Here is a 12,860-nt window from a genome sequence, read left to right as displayed (position 1 = left end):
ACTGTGGTGAACATGGTCTTCTGTAATAAAATGTTTTACAGTTTAATTTTAAATGCATTAGTCTGATGCACTTTTAGAGCAAAATTAAGAGCTCGAACCTTTTCAGTGTCCAAATTGAACAGACTTTAAAGTGGACTCAAACCTCTTTTTAAGTTGTGATAGTGTTTCAGTCCACTATAATATAATATAATATAATACTCTTGAGCTTTTGTTTTAATGGAAAACTGCAGGGAGGTCTTTAAGTTTCTTTTCAACAGAACAGACTTCTCATTACTAAAAGTGTAGTGAAATGCCGTAATCATCTGTCCACAACATTGTTGGAAATTATACGGATGTGAAAATAAAGCATAACTGGCATTCCGAAGTGCACGTTAAGCTTACAGCACATGCAGAGATGGAGTTTTCGGCATTCGCTGTGAACCGAGTCGCTCTGAGATTATATGCTTATTTGATTAAACTTCAGTCATTTGTGCCTCAGTAAGCGCATTAAGCCATTTCCTGATTTTTATTTTAGTTCGATTGATAGATGCTGTGCCAAAGCAATGGTGCAAGACTTAGTATGGGAAGTGTAAAAATATGTTCGGTTCATTGTGAAACGGGAAACACTGTTGTTCCTTGTTTTTAGTTTGAATTTTCCATCTGTGTCTCTCAGATCTTCCCATTCACAGACCAAAGCCCCTCTACATCCAAGTGATGCGCAACAGCGAGAGTATATACTGCACTAGGGATCAGTATCTGGCTCCCCGTGTGGCCTTCATCACGTGGCTTGTTAACTTCTTCCTGGAGAAGAAGTATGTGAACTCTGCCACGAGCAGCTCTAAGAATGGAGGAGAGGTCCTTCCTAAGATCATCCAGGTGGGATGAAAACAAAGAACCATATGGATTCCCCACATTTACACTGCCTCACTGTCTACTGGATAACATGGACAGATATCTTCTGAGGCAGCAATCTTACTAAAATGATTTTATTTTTTTTTTTTTCTCCAATGTAAACTTGTTTGGTACCTTCATTATAGGCTTAATTCAGCCAAAATTCTGTCATCATTTACTCACCCCCTTGTTTCACAAACACAAAAGCAGAATTTTTAAGCTGCTCTTTTCCATACCACTGGCTGAACAAATGTCATTAATATTATGTAGTATATGTAACAGATTTGTTGTAATACAGTAACATCTAGGCTTTATATATTATAACTTGAGAACGCTTAAGAATACAAAACAATTGGCAAAATGTATTTTTCTGAAGCAAAGGTGGCAGGTTCTTTGCTACGGTTTCTCTTCTTTTATTGATTCTGCTTATCAATTCTCAGTTTCAATTCAAGTCAACATTTTAGATATCAAACATACAAACACACTTTTTTTTTTGCAAGCTGCAGCTGAATACTATGAACAAATAGCAGCCACCTAAAGAACACTTTTGTCTATGGTTTCAACAAAAAATACCACTTAAAACAACCAGATTAATATAAATTTAAAACATTATTAACGACAAGTAAACAATCAATAATAAAATAAGATAAAATAAACTAATTAGCAGTAGCACAAATTAATACAACAGAAATTGAAATCAAATGTAATTAAATGTAAAATAACACTTCGTAGTAATCTCTTTATAAATAAAATATAGATTAATCCTTATTAAAGTTACAGAAGTTATTCAGTCAATATCAGTGAATGATTTTCTCTCTTTTTTTTGTTTGATTAACATTAACACACAAGTGAGAACTCAACTCACTGTATAAGATGCGGATTCTGTGCGCTCATGAGTGCCGAACTGAGGTCTCTTTTGCTGCGTCCTGCGCAGTAATGGTATGAAATCACATGCGCACACAGGAATTGATAAGAGGTATTGAAAGAGGAATCATTTTATAGCAAGTATCGGATTTCAGAATTCTAATCTATTTTCGATTCCCAACCCCACTCATAACCTTTGTACAAAGTTGTAACAGTAACCAAGAGGATGGTCACTCAGTGCCTAGTAAATGATGACAGAATAGATATTTTATTTTTTTCATTTAACCTTTTGTTTTCCCAACTGATATTGCACACTTATCCACATTTTTATACTATTTATGGGGGATGTCTTAGTACTTCTTAGTAAATCTTAATAATAGAAATAGTTTATGTAATCAAAAACTCTCTTATCTGTGTGTTGGTGTTCAGACTGTGACTGCGGGCGGCATCAGTCAGGAGAAGAGCGCAGACTCTGAGCCCAACGGTCCTGTGGAACAGGAGAAGAGTCACTCAAACAGCAGCACACTGTCTGATCGCAGAGGCAGCAACTCCAGCCTGTGTAGCATCGAGGAGGAGCATCGAGGCGTCTACGACATGGTGCAGTCCATCCTGCTCTCCACACGAGACAACGTCAACTTCGTCAACGAGGTCTTCCATCAGGTCAGAGACAGAGTGCTCAGATCTACAGCTGCCGCTTAGACCGTTTCACCTTGTGTTTGCACATTTTTAGACAAATTCCACTTCGAAACCATGACCCCGAAAAGGGCTGGATATCGTCCACTGCCTCAGTGCAAATATGTATCACGACACATGTGACATATCACAAGGCGTCATATTATCATATTCATCATATTATCTATATATTTTTTTTTACTGTTTAATTGTAATTATAGTGCACATTTAATAAAATTATATTTGATATTTCTTAAGTAAAAAGCTAAGGCTAGTAACTTTAAAATATATCTCACTTACCACAGGTATAGTTCTTCACATTAGCTATGAACATCAATGGTGGTTAAAGTCTGTTTTTAAACGCACTTTACACCTTATTTTAGTGTCTTTAGTGTAAGTAAACATGTAAGTACATATACTTACTATAGGGGTTAGGCAGTGGCGTAGACAGAATTTTATTTTTAGCTGGGCCTGGGCAAAAGTGAGCGAGCACTTTCAAGTAGGGTTCTTCACTTTCCTACGCACTCTTATAGCCAAAAGCAAACGGGTTCAGGTCATTTGAATCATTTTTCTTTTTTAATTGAAAATAAAATAAGTACACACACAGTACAGTAAAACTACCACGTCTTTGTCAAACAAACACGTTTGTAACTCCTTAGGGAAAAAGCATGTCTAATGTCAACATAACCAAAATGTATTCACGATAGGACCAAACACTAAATACTGTTGTAGATTACAATACTCAAACAATCAAGTTTAAAGAAAACTGTGTAGAAAGATTCGCTCATGCCTGTTCAATTACGATTACAAAACAAAGATGTGAACTTTTATCAATTGTGAATTAAAGGCACAATATGTAAGATTTTAGGATTAAAATATCCAAAAACCACTAGAACAATGTTATATATTTTGTTGACTTATGTACTTACATTATCCCAAATGTTTCCAAGAATGTTTAAATCCAGAGAAATAAACCATTTTAACCAGGACACGGACCGAGTCCACGACAGAAAACTAATCATTGTTATATAGCTCAACACAGTAAGTCTTATTGTTTAAATCTCGTTTTCTTGATTTACCACGATTAACATGTTTTACCATGACTAATATTGATCTAGTTTACTGCAGTGTGCAACAAGTGTCTCATAGCAGCCGCCGAGCGAACGCAGAGTAGCATTAAAACAACTTTCAGCACACTCAAATGTATCTAATATGATAAACAGCGCTGCGTTACCCCATATACTCATGACCTGAAGAAGCGGAAGTGGTTGTCTGCAGCATAATAAAAGCTCCACTGCTCTCGAGCCACGTGTCATACTCATCTCTCATTAGCAATCGCTCCTTGTTCAGGCCTCGTTCAGCTCCAGTGGTTTTCAGCCACACCCTGCTTCAAACTAAATTAATGTTAATAAATCTTTAATACATTAGCAAATCCATGAATTTGATTTCTGCCCGAATCCAGTCGGAAGACAACAACTCCCATGATTCGCAAAATCAAGGCGTCATTTGTGTTGAATAAGCGACCTCTAGTGGCAAAAAATTACATTTTGTGCCTTTAAGTCATACAACGTTGACAAACAACAGCACCTAGAATAGCCACAACCTGTCCACATACAAAATAACACAAAAAAAGACAAAACAGCTTAACTGTTATTAATTGAGCCAGAGATTCCAATTAAAAAATGTTGCCATTACCTGCGGGCTGATGGATGGGTACACATGAATTAACAGGTGTGAAATGCCTGAGACAGCCTGGATAACTCCTAACACAGATGTCAGTCAAACTCTTCAAGCATTATACAAAAACTGTTATTTGAGGAGTTGTTATTTTAGGATTTGAGATGTTGATATTGATATTAATATTAATATATTAATATTAATATGTTGATATATAATATTGATATTGATATTAACATCAATGAAACAACCATACTTACAAATACAGTAAATATAATATTTGTACAATAACTGGGGGGTCTATTCATCATAGTGGGCAGGGTTAGGGTTTGGTTTAGGGCTAGTTGCATGTATTTATGCATAATTTTACTGTTATTACTGCAGTACTTGTAACATGTACATATAACATAGGTAACACTGTAAAATAAAGTGTTACTTATTTTTGTTTTAGATTAATAACTTTCTTTTTTTTTTTTTTTTTTTTTTGCTTTGTATAAAATGTACATCATCAATTGTTCATTTGTATCGCAAAATGTTATGTAGCTTGTTCAGATGTTCTGTCTTTTGCTGCCACCTTGTGGTCAGAATCCATTCAACATATTAAAAAAAATTATTTCAACAGATTTATTTGTGTATTACAGTTTTCATGTGAATCACAATAAAGAATCACTATTATAATAGAGTCACAATCTAAATGTTTTTAAGAATTTTAACCAGAAATCACATATGTGTTACAGACCAGAGGGTTTCAATGCAAGGGGCTGTGTGGAAAATTTGGAACAGAAAGACAAATTTTACTCTCAATTTAAATTGTTAACTGAAAATGAATTGATAAATGAATGAATGAATATATACATTATTAAACAGCTATTTTTGACTGTTTTATTCTCCTTTCTAGTTTGGTCATGAGATTAATTATTGAAAGCCATTTTTAAGTAATGTGTATATATAATAATAATAAAGAGGTCTGATTGTACTTTTGTGAAAAATGTAATAACTTCAAGAATTATATTTGATTTTCTGTTTTCTACTCATGTCTTTAGCACACGTATTGCAATGTTAGAAGATGTTTTGGAACACTATCTGTTTATTGTGAAAGGTTCTAGAAAAAGCTATGGAAACAATTTTTGATTTGAATTAACAAAGTGTCTCTTCAGGTTTTGCGCTAATAATGGATAGACAAAAAGAAAGGAAAATATTGTCAACTTGAACAGAATGTAAAAGTATCTACTATTTAAATAATAATAATAAAAAAATCATAAAAGCCTAATATTTCATTTTGGAAGCATGTATAAATGTTGTTTAATAGTTTACAACATGTCATAGAGTCCTTGGTATCAAAAAGTTTGAAAACCCCACAACTTATCAATTGTGTTGGTGTGCATCATTTGTTTTTGTGTCGCTGCATAGGCTTTCCTGCTGCCGTCCTGTGAAGCCTCAGCCACTCGCAAGGTGATCAAAGTGTACAGGAAGTGGATTCTGCAGGAGAAACCCACATTCATGGCTGAGCCTGAGACAACAAGCCAGGAGGAAGACGGAGAGGAAGAGCCCATGGTCTCAGAGACGGACAGTGTGCATGTGCAGGCACGGTCACACACACACACGCACACAAAATGTGGTTCATGCTGATTGATTCAATTGTTCCCACTTACCTGTCCTGTATCAAACCTTCAGGTCTTGGAGACCCATGGACATAAACGATCGTCCAGTTGGGGGCGCACATACTCCTTCAGCAGCGCCATCAGCAGAGGCTGTCTGACTGAAGAACAGAACCCGGATGTGAAGGCTGGTATCCAGTCCACTCTGCAGGTGCTCATTTACTCTTTCAACTCTCACACTACCATGTCTGATTGAATATTCTGCCTCAGTCAGATGTTAAAGGCAGGGATGCACAAGATTATCGACACAACATCGGAATCGGCCGATATGAAAATATTATGGCGATATGATAACGTGTTGATATGTGCCTACAATAACTCACATGTGCAAGGAGTGCTAGCGATAAGATCATGTCAGCAGTGTGGTCATTCTTGAAGTGAACTTTTGCATGCATGGTGATCAGAGTCAGTTTTCGATTGCTGAGATCGATCGCGTCCATTGTGCGATACCCGTCAACAGTCACTCTCTACTCTGTGTTGCCAGATTGGGTGAATGATTTCCCCCACTCCAACAAAAAAACACCCAAAACTTTAACTGTTAAAATAATGCGATAGAATTGTATATGTTGATATGAACCATTTTTAACTCCGTAAAACAAAATAATGATGACAAAATAATATAAAAATAGACACATTTCCCAGGAAAATGGATCAAATCAGAGCAAATACTCTTAAAGGTAATTACCAAATATGACTAAAACACTGTCAAAATGGCAATCAAGAAATTAACCGATACCCTCAGAAAAAAAACACTTTCATCACTTTCAATGTCAGCAGTCAGAATAAGGCAATTTAAATGCAAAAAGTGTCCAATATAAGTGATCGGAACAAGCAACATAATTAGCAGGTATTTCACACTCGTTCATGCACACACCATGACAGTCAAAACGGCGTACGATAATACCTTCGTATTGCCTTCACGTTGCACATTAACTTCAGACAGAACTACAGCACGTCTTTTGTTAAGTACATTGTAGAACATAATACATAACTTTGCACAGTCAAAACTAATCAGCAGCTTTCAAAGATATGTCTGGACAGTGTAAAAGATGCCCTGATGCAGGACAGAATAGAATAGAATAGAAACTTTATTGTCATTATAAAAAAATATAATGAAATTTGTTTAGTAGCTCTCAGAGACCAAGCAGCCTCAGAAAAAAAACAAAAAAACAAAACAAAAAGAAAAGTAGAATCCACATAGTATAATAACTACAAAATAATATCACAATATGCAAAGTAATATATATATATATATATATATATATATATATATATATATATCAAAACCAGGTCACTATCCGAACATCACTCAACTAGGTGTTGAACCTTTTCTCTATAGTGCTTCTCCTCATTTCCTGAAATCAACCCCACTATAGTGGTGTCATCAGCAAACTTCACTATACACTGCGTTCCAAATTATTATGCAAGTGACATATCAGTAAGATTTCAGTACAACAAATATTCAGATTTTATTTTTTCTAAGAAAATGTTTGTTTATTTATCCATGTCTTTTTAGATAACTGGTATCAATCTCAGACAAAATATTCCACATTAGTAAGCAAGTCACAGTTCTCATGCAATATGGGGAGGAAGAAAGATCTTTCTGAAGATGAAAAGCATGAAATGGTCCAATGTTGTGCAAAAGGCATGAAAACAACTAATATTGTGTGAAAACTGAATGGAGATTATCGAATTATCATAAGATATGTGAGTGATTTAGAGCACAGCAGAACTCGGTCCGATAAAGGCTTATTAATGAAAGTTCCTGTCAAAAAAACGTAATTAGATTAAAAGGGCAGCTATAAAAAAGCCAGTGTTGAGCAGCAAACAGGTATTTGAAGCTTCTGGTGTCTCTGGAGTCTCAAGATGCTCTCCATGCAGGCTGGAGGTTGTGCGTAAAGATGCATTTTAGCCACCACTAACCAAACCTCACAAAGAGAAATATTAACAGTGTACCCCTGTATTCAGGGTGAGAGTGGATGAAGTACAATTACCCACCCTGACATTCTGTGTTCTGTTAGTAAAAAAGTCCAAAATCCAAGGTTGCTGAGCTTGTTCACCAGTTTATGAGGCACTATTGTATTGAACACAGAACTAAAATCCACAAATAACATCCTAACATGTGTGTTGGGATGCTCCAGATGGGACAGGCTTGTGTGGAGCGTGATTGAAATTGCATCTTCCGTTGATTGTATAGTCCTATGTTCAGTTTGATTTTGATTAAAATTTTCTGATATCAGAGTTAAAATGATATTAATTAGAGCCTTCACGTCATCTCCCTCCACAGGTGTAATTTACGTTTTGAGAGTCACTCTCCCACTCTTTACCGTGTAACTTATATTTAGGCCACTCTGGCATTGTGATCACTTGAATATACAGCTATATGTTCAAAATCTGATCCCTTATCGTGCAAAAATAAGTCTTGGCTGTAATTAGCTCAAATTAGGTGAAATATATACACTGAACAAAATTATAAACGCAACACGCAACGTTTTTGCCCCGATTTTTCATGAGCTGAACTCAAAGATCTAAGACTTTTTCTATGTACGCAAAAGGCCTATTTTTATCAAATATTGTTCACAAATCTGTCTAAATCTGTGTTAGTGAGCATTAATCAAAAATCAAAATCTTAGATCTTTGAGTTTAGCTCATGAAAAATGAGGGCAAAAACGAAAGTGTTGTGTTTATAATTTTGTTCAGTGTATAATTAAATCATAATGCGTTATGGTCAATTATATGGCTAGAAGATTGGCTAAAAGTTTGGTGGCCGACATCAACATCGTCACCAGCCAACTCTGCAGTGTGTGTGTGTGTGTGTAGTACATGCACACTTGGGTTTTGTTTGTTAACCAATTAGCCTATACAATTTAGATGTTTGAAAACCACCAAACTGACCCCAAACCAGTCCAAATTTTTTCTACCCGCCCAAATTTTTACCCAGACAATCAAATTCAAAACGGCACAATTGGGAAGGAACCCGCCCAATCTGGCAACACTGTCTCCAGAATGTTATATTTATTTAGTGGGGGCGCTGTTGTTATACTAATAAAATAAAAAGTTAAATACACAAATAACTTGAAATTACTTATGTTTCTTAATAAATAAAGCAGTAATTGATGTCATAAATCACAAGCATGACACTTTATTAATCTGTAATAAAGATTTATCAAATGGATGATGAAAATAACTTGAATCCAAAGAGCTCTGAAATCATTGTAGAATTTTTATTTGAAGCTAAAGCATCAACTGAAGCCATGCCACCCACACTTCATGTGTTGATGATTCCACTGGGGGACTGGAGTCTGATTTTGAAAATCAGATGTTTTTTTGTTATTTTGTATATGTACAGGTTGGAGCAATTCTAGGTGCTGTTGTTTGTCGATGTCGATTGATAGAAGTTCAGATGTTTGTTTTGTATGTGTCTATATAACCTTTTGGTAAGGAAACCTCAGAATTCTGAAACCAGGAAAAAAAAAAAAAGTTTTTGATCAATACAGACTGAAATGAAACAAAAAAATAAATAAATAATAAAAATAATTCTCGCACAGGAGAGACTTGGTACTTGGTGTTTTTCCAAACGTATATCGGTATCAGCATCGGCTATCGGCCAAAATGAGTTGAAAAATATTGGCATATCAGATATCTGCAAAAACCCAATATCGTGCAACCCTAGTTTAATGTTGTCCTCAGATACAGAATGTACACTACGTCAAAAGTTTGAAATAATTACAACTTTTTTTATGATTTTGAAAGAAGTCTCTTATGCTCACAAAGGCTGCATGTATTTGAAAAAATCAGGAATATTGTGAAATATTATTACAATATAAAGCAACTGTTTTCTACTTGAAAATATTTTCAAATGTAATTTGTTCCTGTACTCAAAGCTGAATCAAAGAAATCATTCTAATATGCTGATTTGATGCTCATCAGAAACATCTCTTATTATTATCAATGTTGAACAGTTGTGCTGCTTTATATTTTTGTGGAAACTGACACACTACCATTTAAAAGTTTGGGGTAAGATTAAAAAAAAATGTGAAAAAAAATAATGTTTATCATTGAACTTTCTATTCATCAAAGAATCCTGAAAAAACTGTTTCCACAAAAATATTAAGCTGCAAAAACAACATTGATAATAATAAGAACCATGATAGATGATGAGACTTTTTTTCAAAAACAGACCGATAGTGTTGTTTGATAGAGTGAATTGTATTCTCAGGTGTTCCTGACAAACTCTGCCAACGTGTTCCTGTTGGAGCCATGTCAGGATGTGCCCAAACTGCTGGAGAACCAGTTGGAGGTGTGCCGAGCTGTGCTCAGCGTCTACCGTCACATTATTATGGAGCAAAACATGAACCGCCAGACCTGGTCAGTCACTCATGACATTTCAACACTGAGTCCATATAAAGCTCAGCTCTGGTTTACTAGCGCTTCAGAAACTTTCAGCATATTGTGTGCAACACCAATTGACTGAGGCTGTGGGATGTTTTAGGGAGCAGCTGCTGCAGGTGTTGCTGAGGATCACAGAGGCAGTGATGAAGAGACCACAGGAGAACCAAAGAAAGGACATGTTCGCTCACAGCCTGGCCAGCATCCTCTTCAAAGTGAGTTTGAGATTAAAGTGTAACTCAGCCTGCTTTATATTCTTACAATGTCAGAAGTATACAGGTGCTGGTCATATGATTAGAATATCGTGAAAAATTTCATTTTTTTATTGTAAATTATTTTTAAAAATGAAACTTTCATATATTCTAGATTCCCTACATGTAAAGTAAAACATTTCAAAAGGTTTTTTTTTTTTTTTTTTTTTTTTTAATTTTGATGATTAGAGCGTACAACTCATGAAAGTCCAAAATCCAGTATCTCAAAATATTAGAATATTTCTGTGAATGGATTTTCAAAGCAGAAAAGTTCAAGTTCTTTAAAGTATGTTCATTTGTACACTCAATACTTGGTCGGCAGCACATATTACAGCAAATGACTTGCTCCTAGCACAAATTACAGCATCAGTGAAGTGTGGCATGGAAGTGATCAGCCTGTGGCACTGCTGAGGCACTATTGAGCCTTCAGATCATCTGTATATTGTTGGATCGACTGTTTCTCATCTTTCTCTTGAAAATATCCCATAGATTTAGGGGTCAGGCATGTTGGCTGGCCAATAAAACACAGTAATATCATGGTCAGCAAACCACTTGGAAGTGGTTTTTGCACTGTGGGCAGGTGCTAAAGTCCTGCTGGAAAAGGAAATCAGCATCTCCATAAATCTTGTCAGCAGATGGAAGCATAAAGTGCTCCAAAATGTCCTGGAAGATGGCTGCATTGACTTTGCACTTGATAAAACACAATGGACCAACACCAGCAGATGTCACGGCCCCCCAAATCATTACTGACTTCAGAAACTTCACACTAGACTTCAAGCAGCTTGGATTCTGTGCCTCTCCAGTCTTCCTTTAGACTCTGGGACCATGATTTCAACATGAAATGCAAAATTTACTTTTATCTGAAAAGAGGACTTTCGACCACTGTTCACTGTCCAGTTCTTTTTCTCCTTAGCCCAGGTAAGATGCTTCTGACGTTGTTTCTGTTTCAGAAGTGGCTTGGTAGTCCTTTTCCTGAAGATGTCTGAGTGTGGTGGCTCTTGATGCGCTGACTCCGGCTTCATTCGACTCATTGTGAAGCTCTCCCAAGTGTTTGAATCGGCTTTACTTGACAGTATTCTCAAGCTTGTGGTCATCCCTGTTGCTTGTGCACCTTTGCCTACCCAATTTCTTCCTTCTAGTCAACTTTGCATTTAATATGCTTTGATACATCACTCTCTAAACAGCCACCACATTCAGTAATGACCTTCTGTAACTTACTCTTTTTGTGGAGGGTGTCAATGACTGTCTCCTGGACCATTGCCAAGTCAACAGTCTTCTCCATTAGTGTGGTTTCAAAGAACAAGAGATACCCGGAATTTATACTGTAGGGATGGTCATTTAATGAAACTCAAATGTAAATATTCTAATATTTTGAGATACTGGATTTTGGACTTTCATGAGCTGTACGCTCTAATCAACATTTTTTTTTTTTTTTTTTTTAAACTTTTGAAATGTTTTACTTTACATGTAGGGAATCTAGTATAAATGAAAGTTTCATTTTTTAAAATAATTTACAATAAAAAAATTAACCTTTTCACAATATTCTAATTATATGACCAGCACCTGTATGTAAATGAACAATGTTTATGCATTGATTCTTCAGCTGGCACACAGAGGATTACAAATGTAAGGAAAGAATAACACATATAACTGAAATCAATAATGATAAACCTAGAAACTGTTTGAATTTCCCTTGGGGATCAAAGAACACTGTCTCTGTGTCTCTATGTGGAGTTCTCTAATTGAGGTTATTACCTCCTTTGAGGGTCTTTACTTCTAAAATTCCTTAAAGTGCTAATTATGTCTTTCTATAATTTGTACATTGAACTGTAAAATTGTACATCTTGGAAAAGAGATTGTTTTACCCTTTATAATACTTATACGATTGTTATTGTGGCGATTGATGATATAGTTGATATGGCTTGATATGGTGGTTCGGCTGTGACTGTGTATCTGATGTTTGATTTGTGTGCTTCTGTCATTTGCAGACGATCTTTGTGGCGTGGGTGCGGGCCAACCTGACCGTGTTTATATCTCGTGAGCTGTGGGACGAGCTGCTGGCTGTGCTGTCGTCTCTCAGCCACTGGGAGGAGCTGGTGTTCGAGTGGGCCAGCATCATGGACTCTCTCACTGCGGTTCTGGCTCGTTACGTCTACGGTCTGGACCTCCACAACCTACCACTGGACAAACTCTCAGAGCAGAAGGAAAAGAAGCAGCGTGGCAGAGGTGTGTGTGTAAACTACATTGAGTGCATTTGGGCTGGCTGATGGAGCTAAAATGTAGTTTGAGTTTTGACTTGGGGTAGTCATGTATTCCAACACCCAATTTATTACTCTAAAATTAAAGTTAAATTAAATTAAAATTAAAATTAAAGTTAAATTAAAAATTAATTCAAATTTAAGTTAAAAATAAGTTGTATTTTGTTTTACTCACAAATATTATTCCTGGTATACAGGGGTGCCGCTATCAATTTTGGGCC

General features: G+C 36.0%; 1 protein-coding gene across 5 annotated transcripts in view; it reads left to right on the top strand.

Moving 5' to 3' along the window:
- ralgapa2 (Ral GTPase activating protein catalytic subunit alpha 2) overlaps positions 1–12,860 on the top strand; it is a 323,632-nt gene that overhangs the window by 190,965 nt on the left and 119,807 nt on the right. For all 5 annotated transcript variants that reach the window (XM_048190535.1, XM_048190536.1, XM_048190537.1 and 2 more), the window contains 7 exons: positions 653–855; positions 2,164–2,394; positions 5,494–5,667; positions 5,758–5,892; positions 9,961–10,109; positions 10,234–10,345; positions 12,370–12,607. In XM_048190535.1, the coding sequence (XP_048046492.1) occupies positions 653–855; positions 2,164–2,394; positions 5,494–5,667; positions 5,758–5,892; positions 9,961–10,109; positions 10,234–10,345; positions 12,370–12,607 (1,242 nt within the window). The remainder of the gene's footprint in view (positions 1–652; positions 856–2,163; positions 2,395–5,493; positions 5,668–5,757; positions 5,893–9,960; positions 10,110–10,233; positions 10,346–12,369; positions 12,608–12,860) is intronic.

This window comes from Megalobrama amblycephala, linkage group LG5, assembly GCF_018812025.1.
Source record: "Megalobrama amblycephala isolate DHTTF-2021 linkage group LG5, ASM1881202v1, whole genome shotgun sequence".
Lineage (NCBI taxonomy): Eukaryota > Metazoa > Chordata > Actinopteri > Cypriniformes > Xenocyprididae > Megalobrama > Megalobrama amblycephala.
Note: the sequence above shows the minus strand (reverse complement) of the source record. Positions and strands in the feature narration are given on the sequence as shown.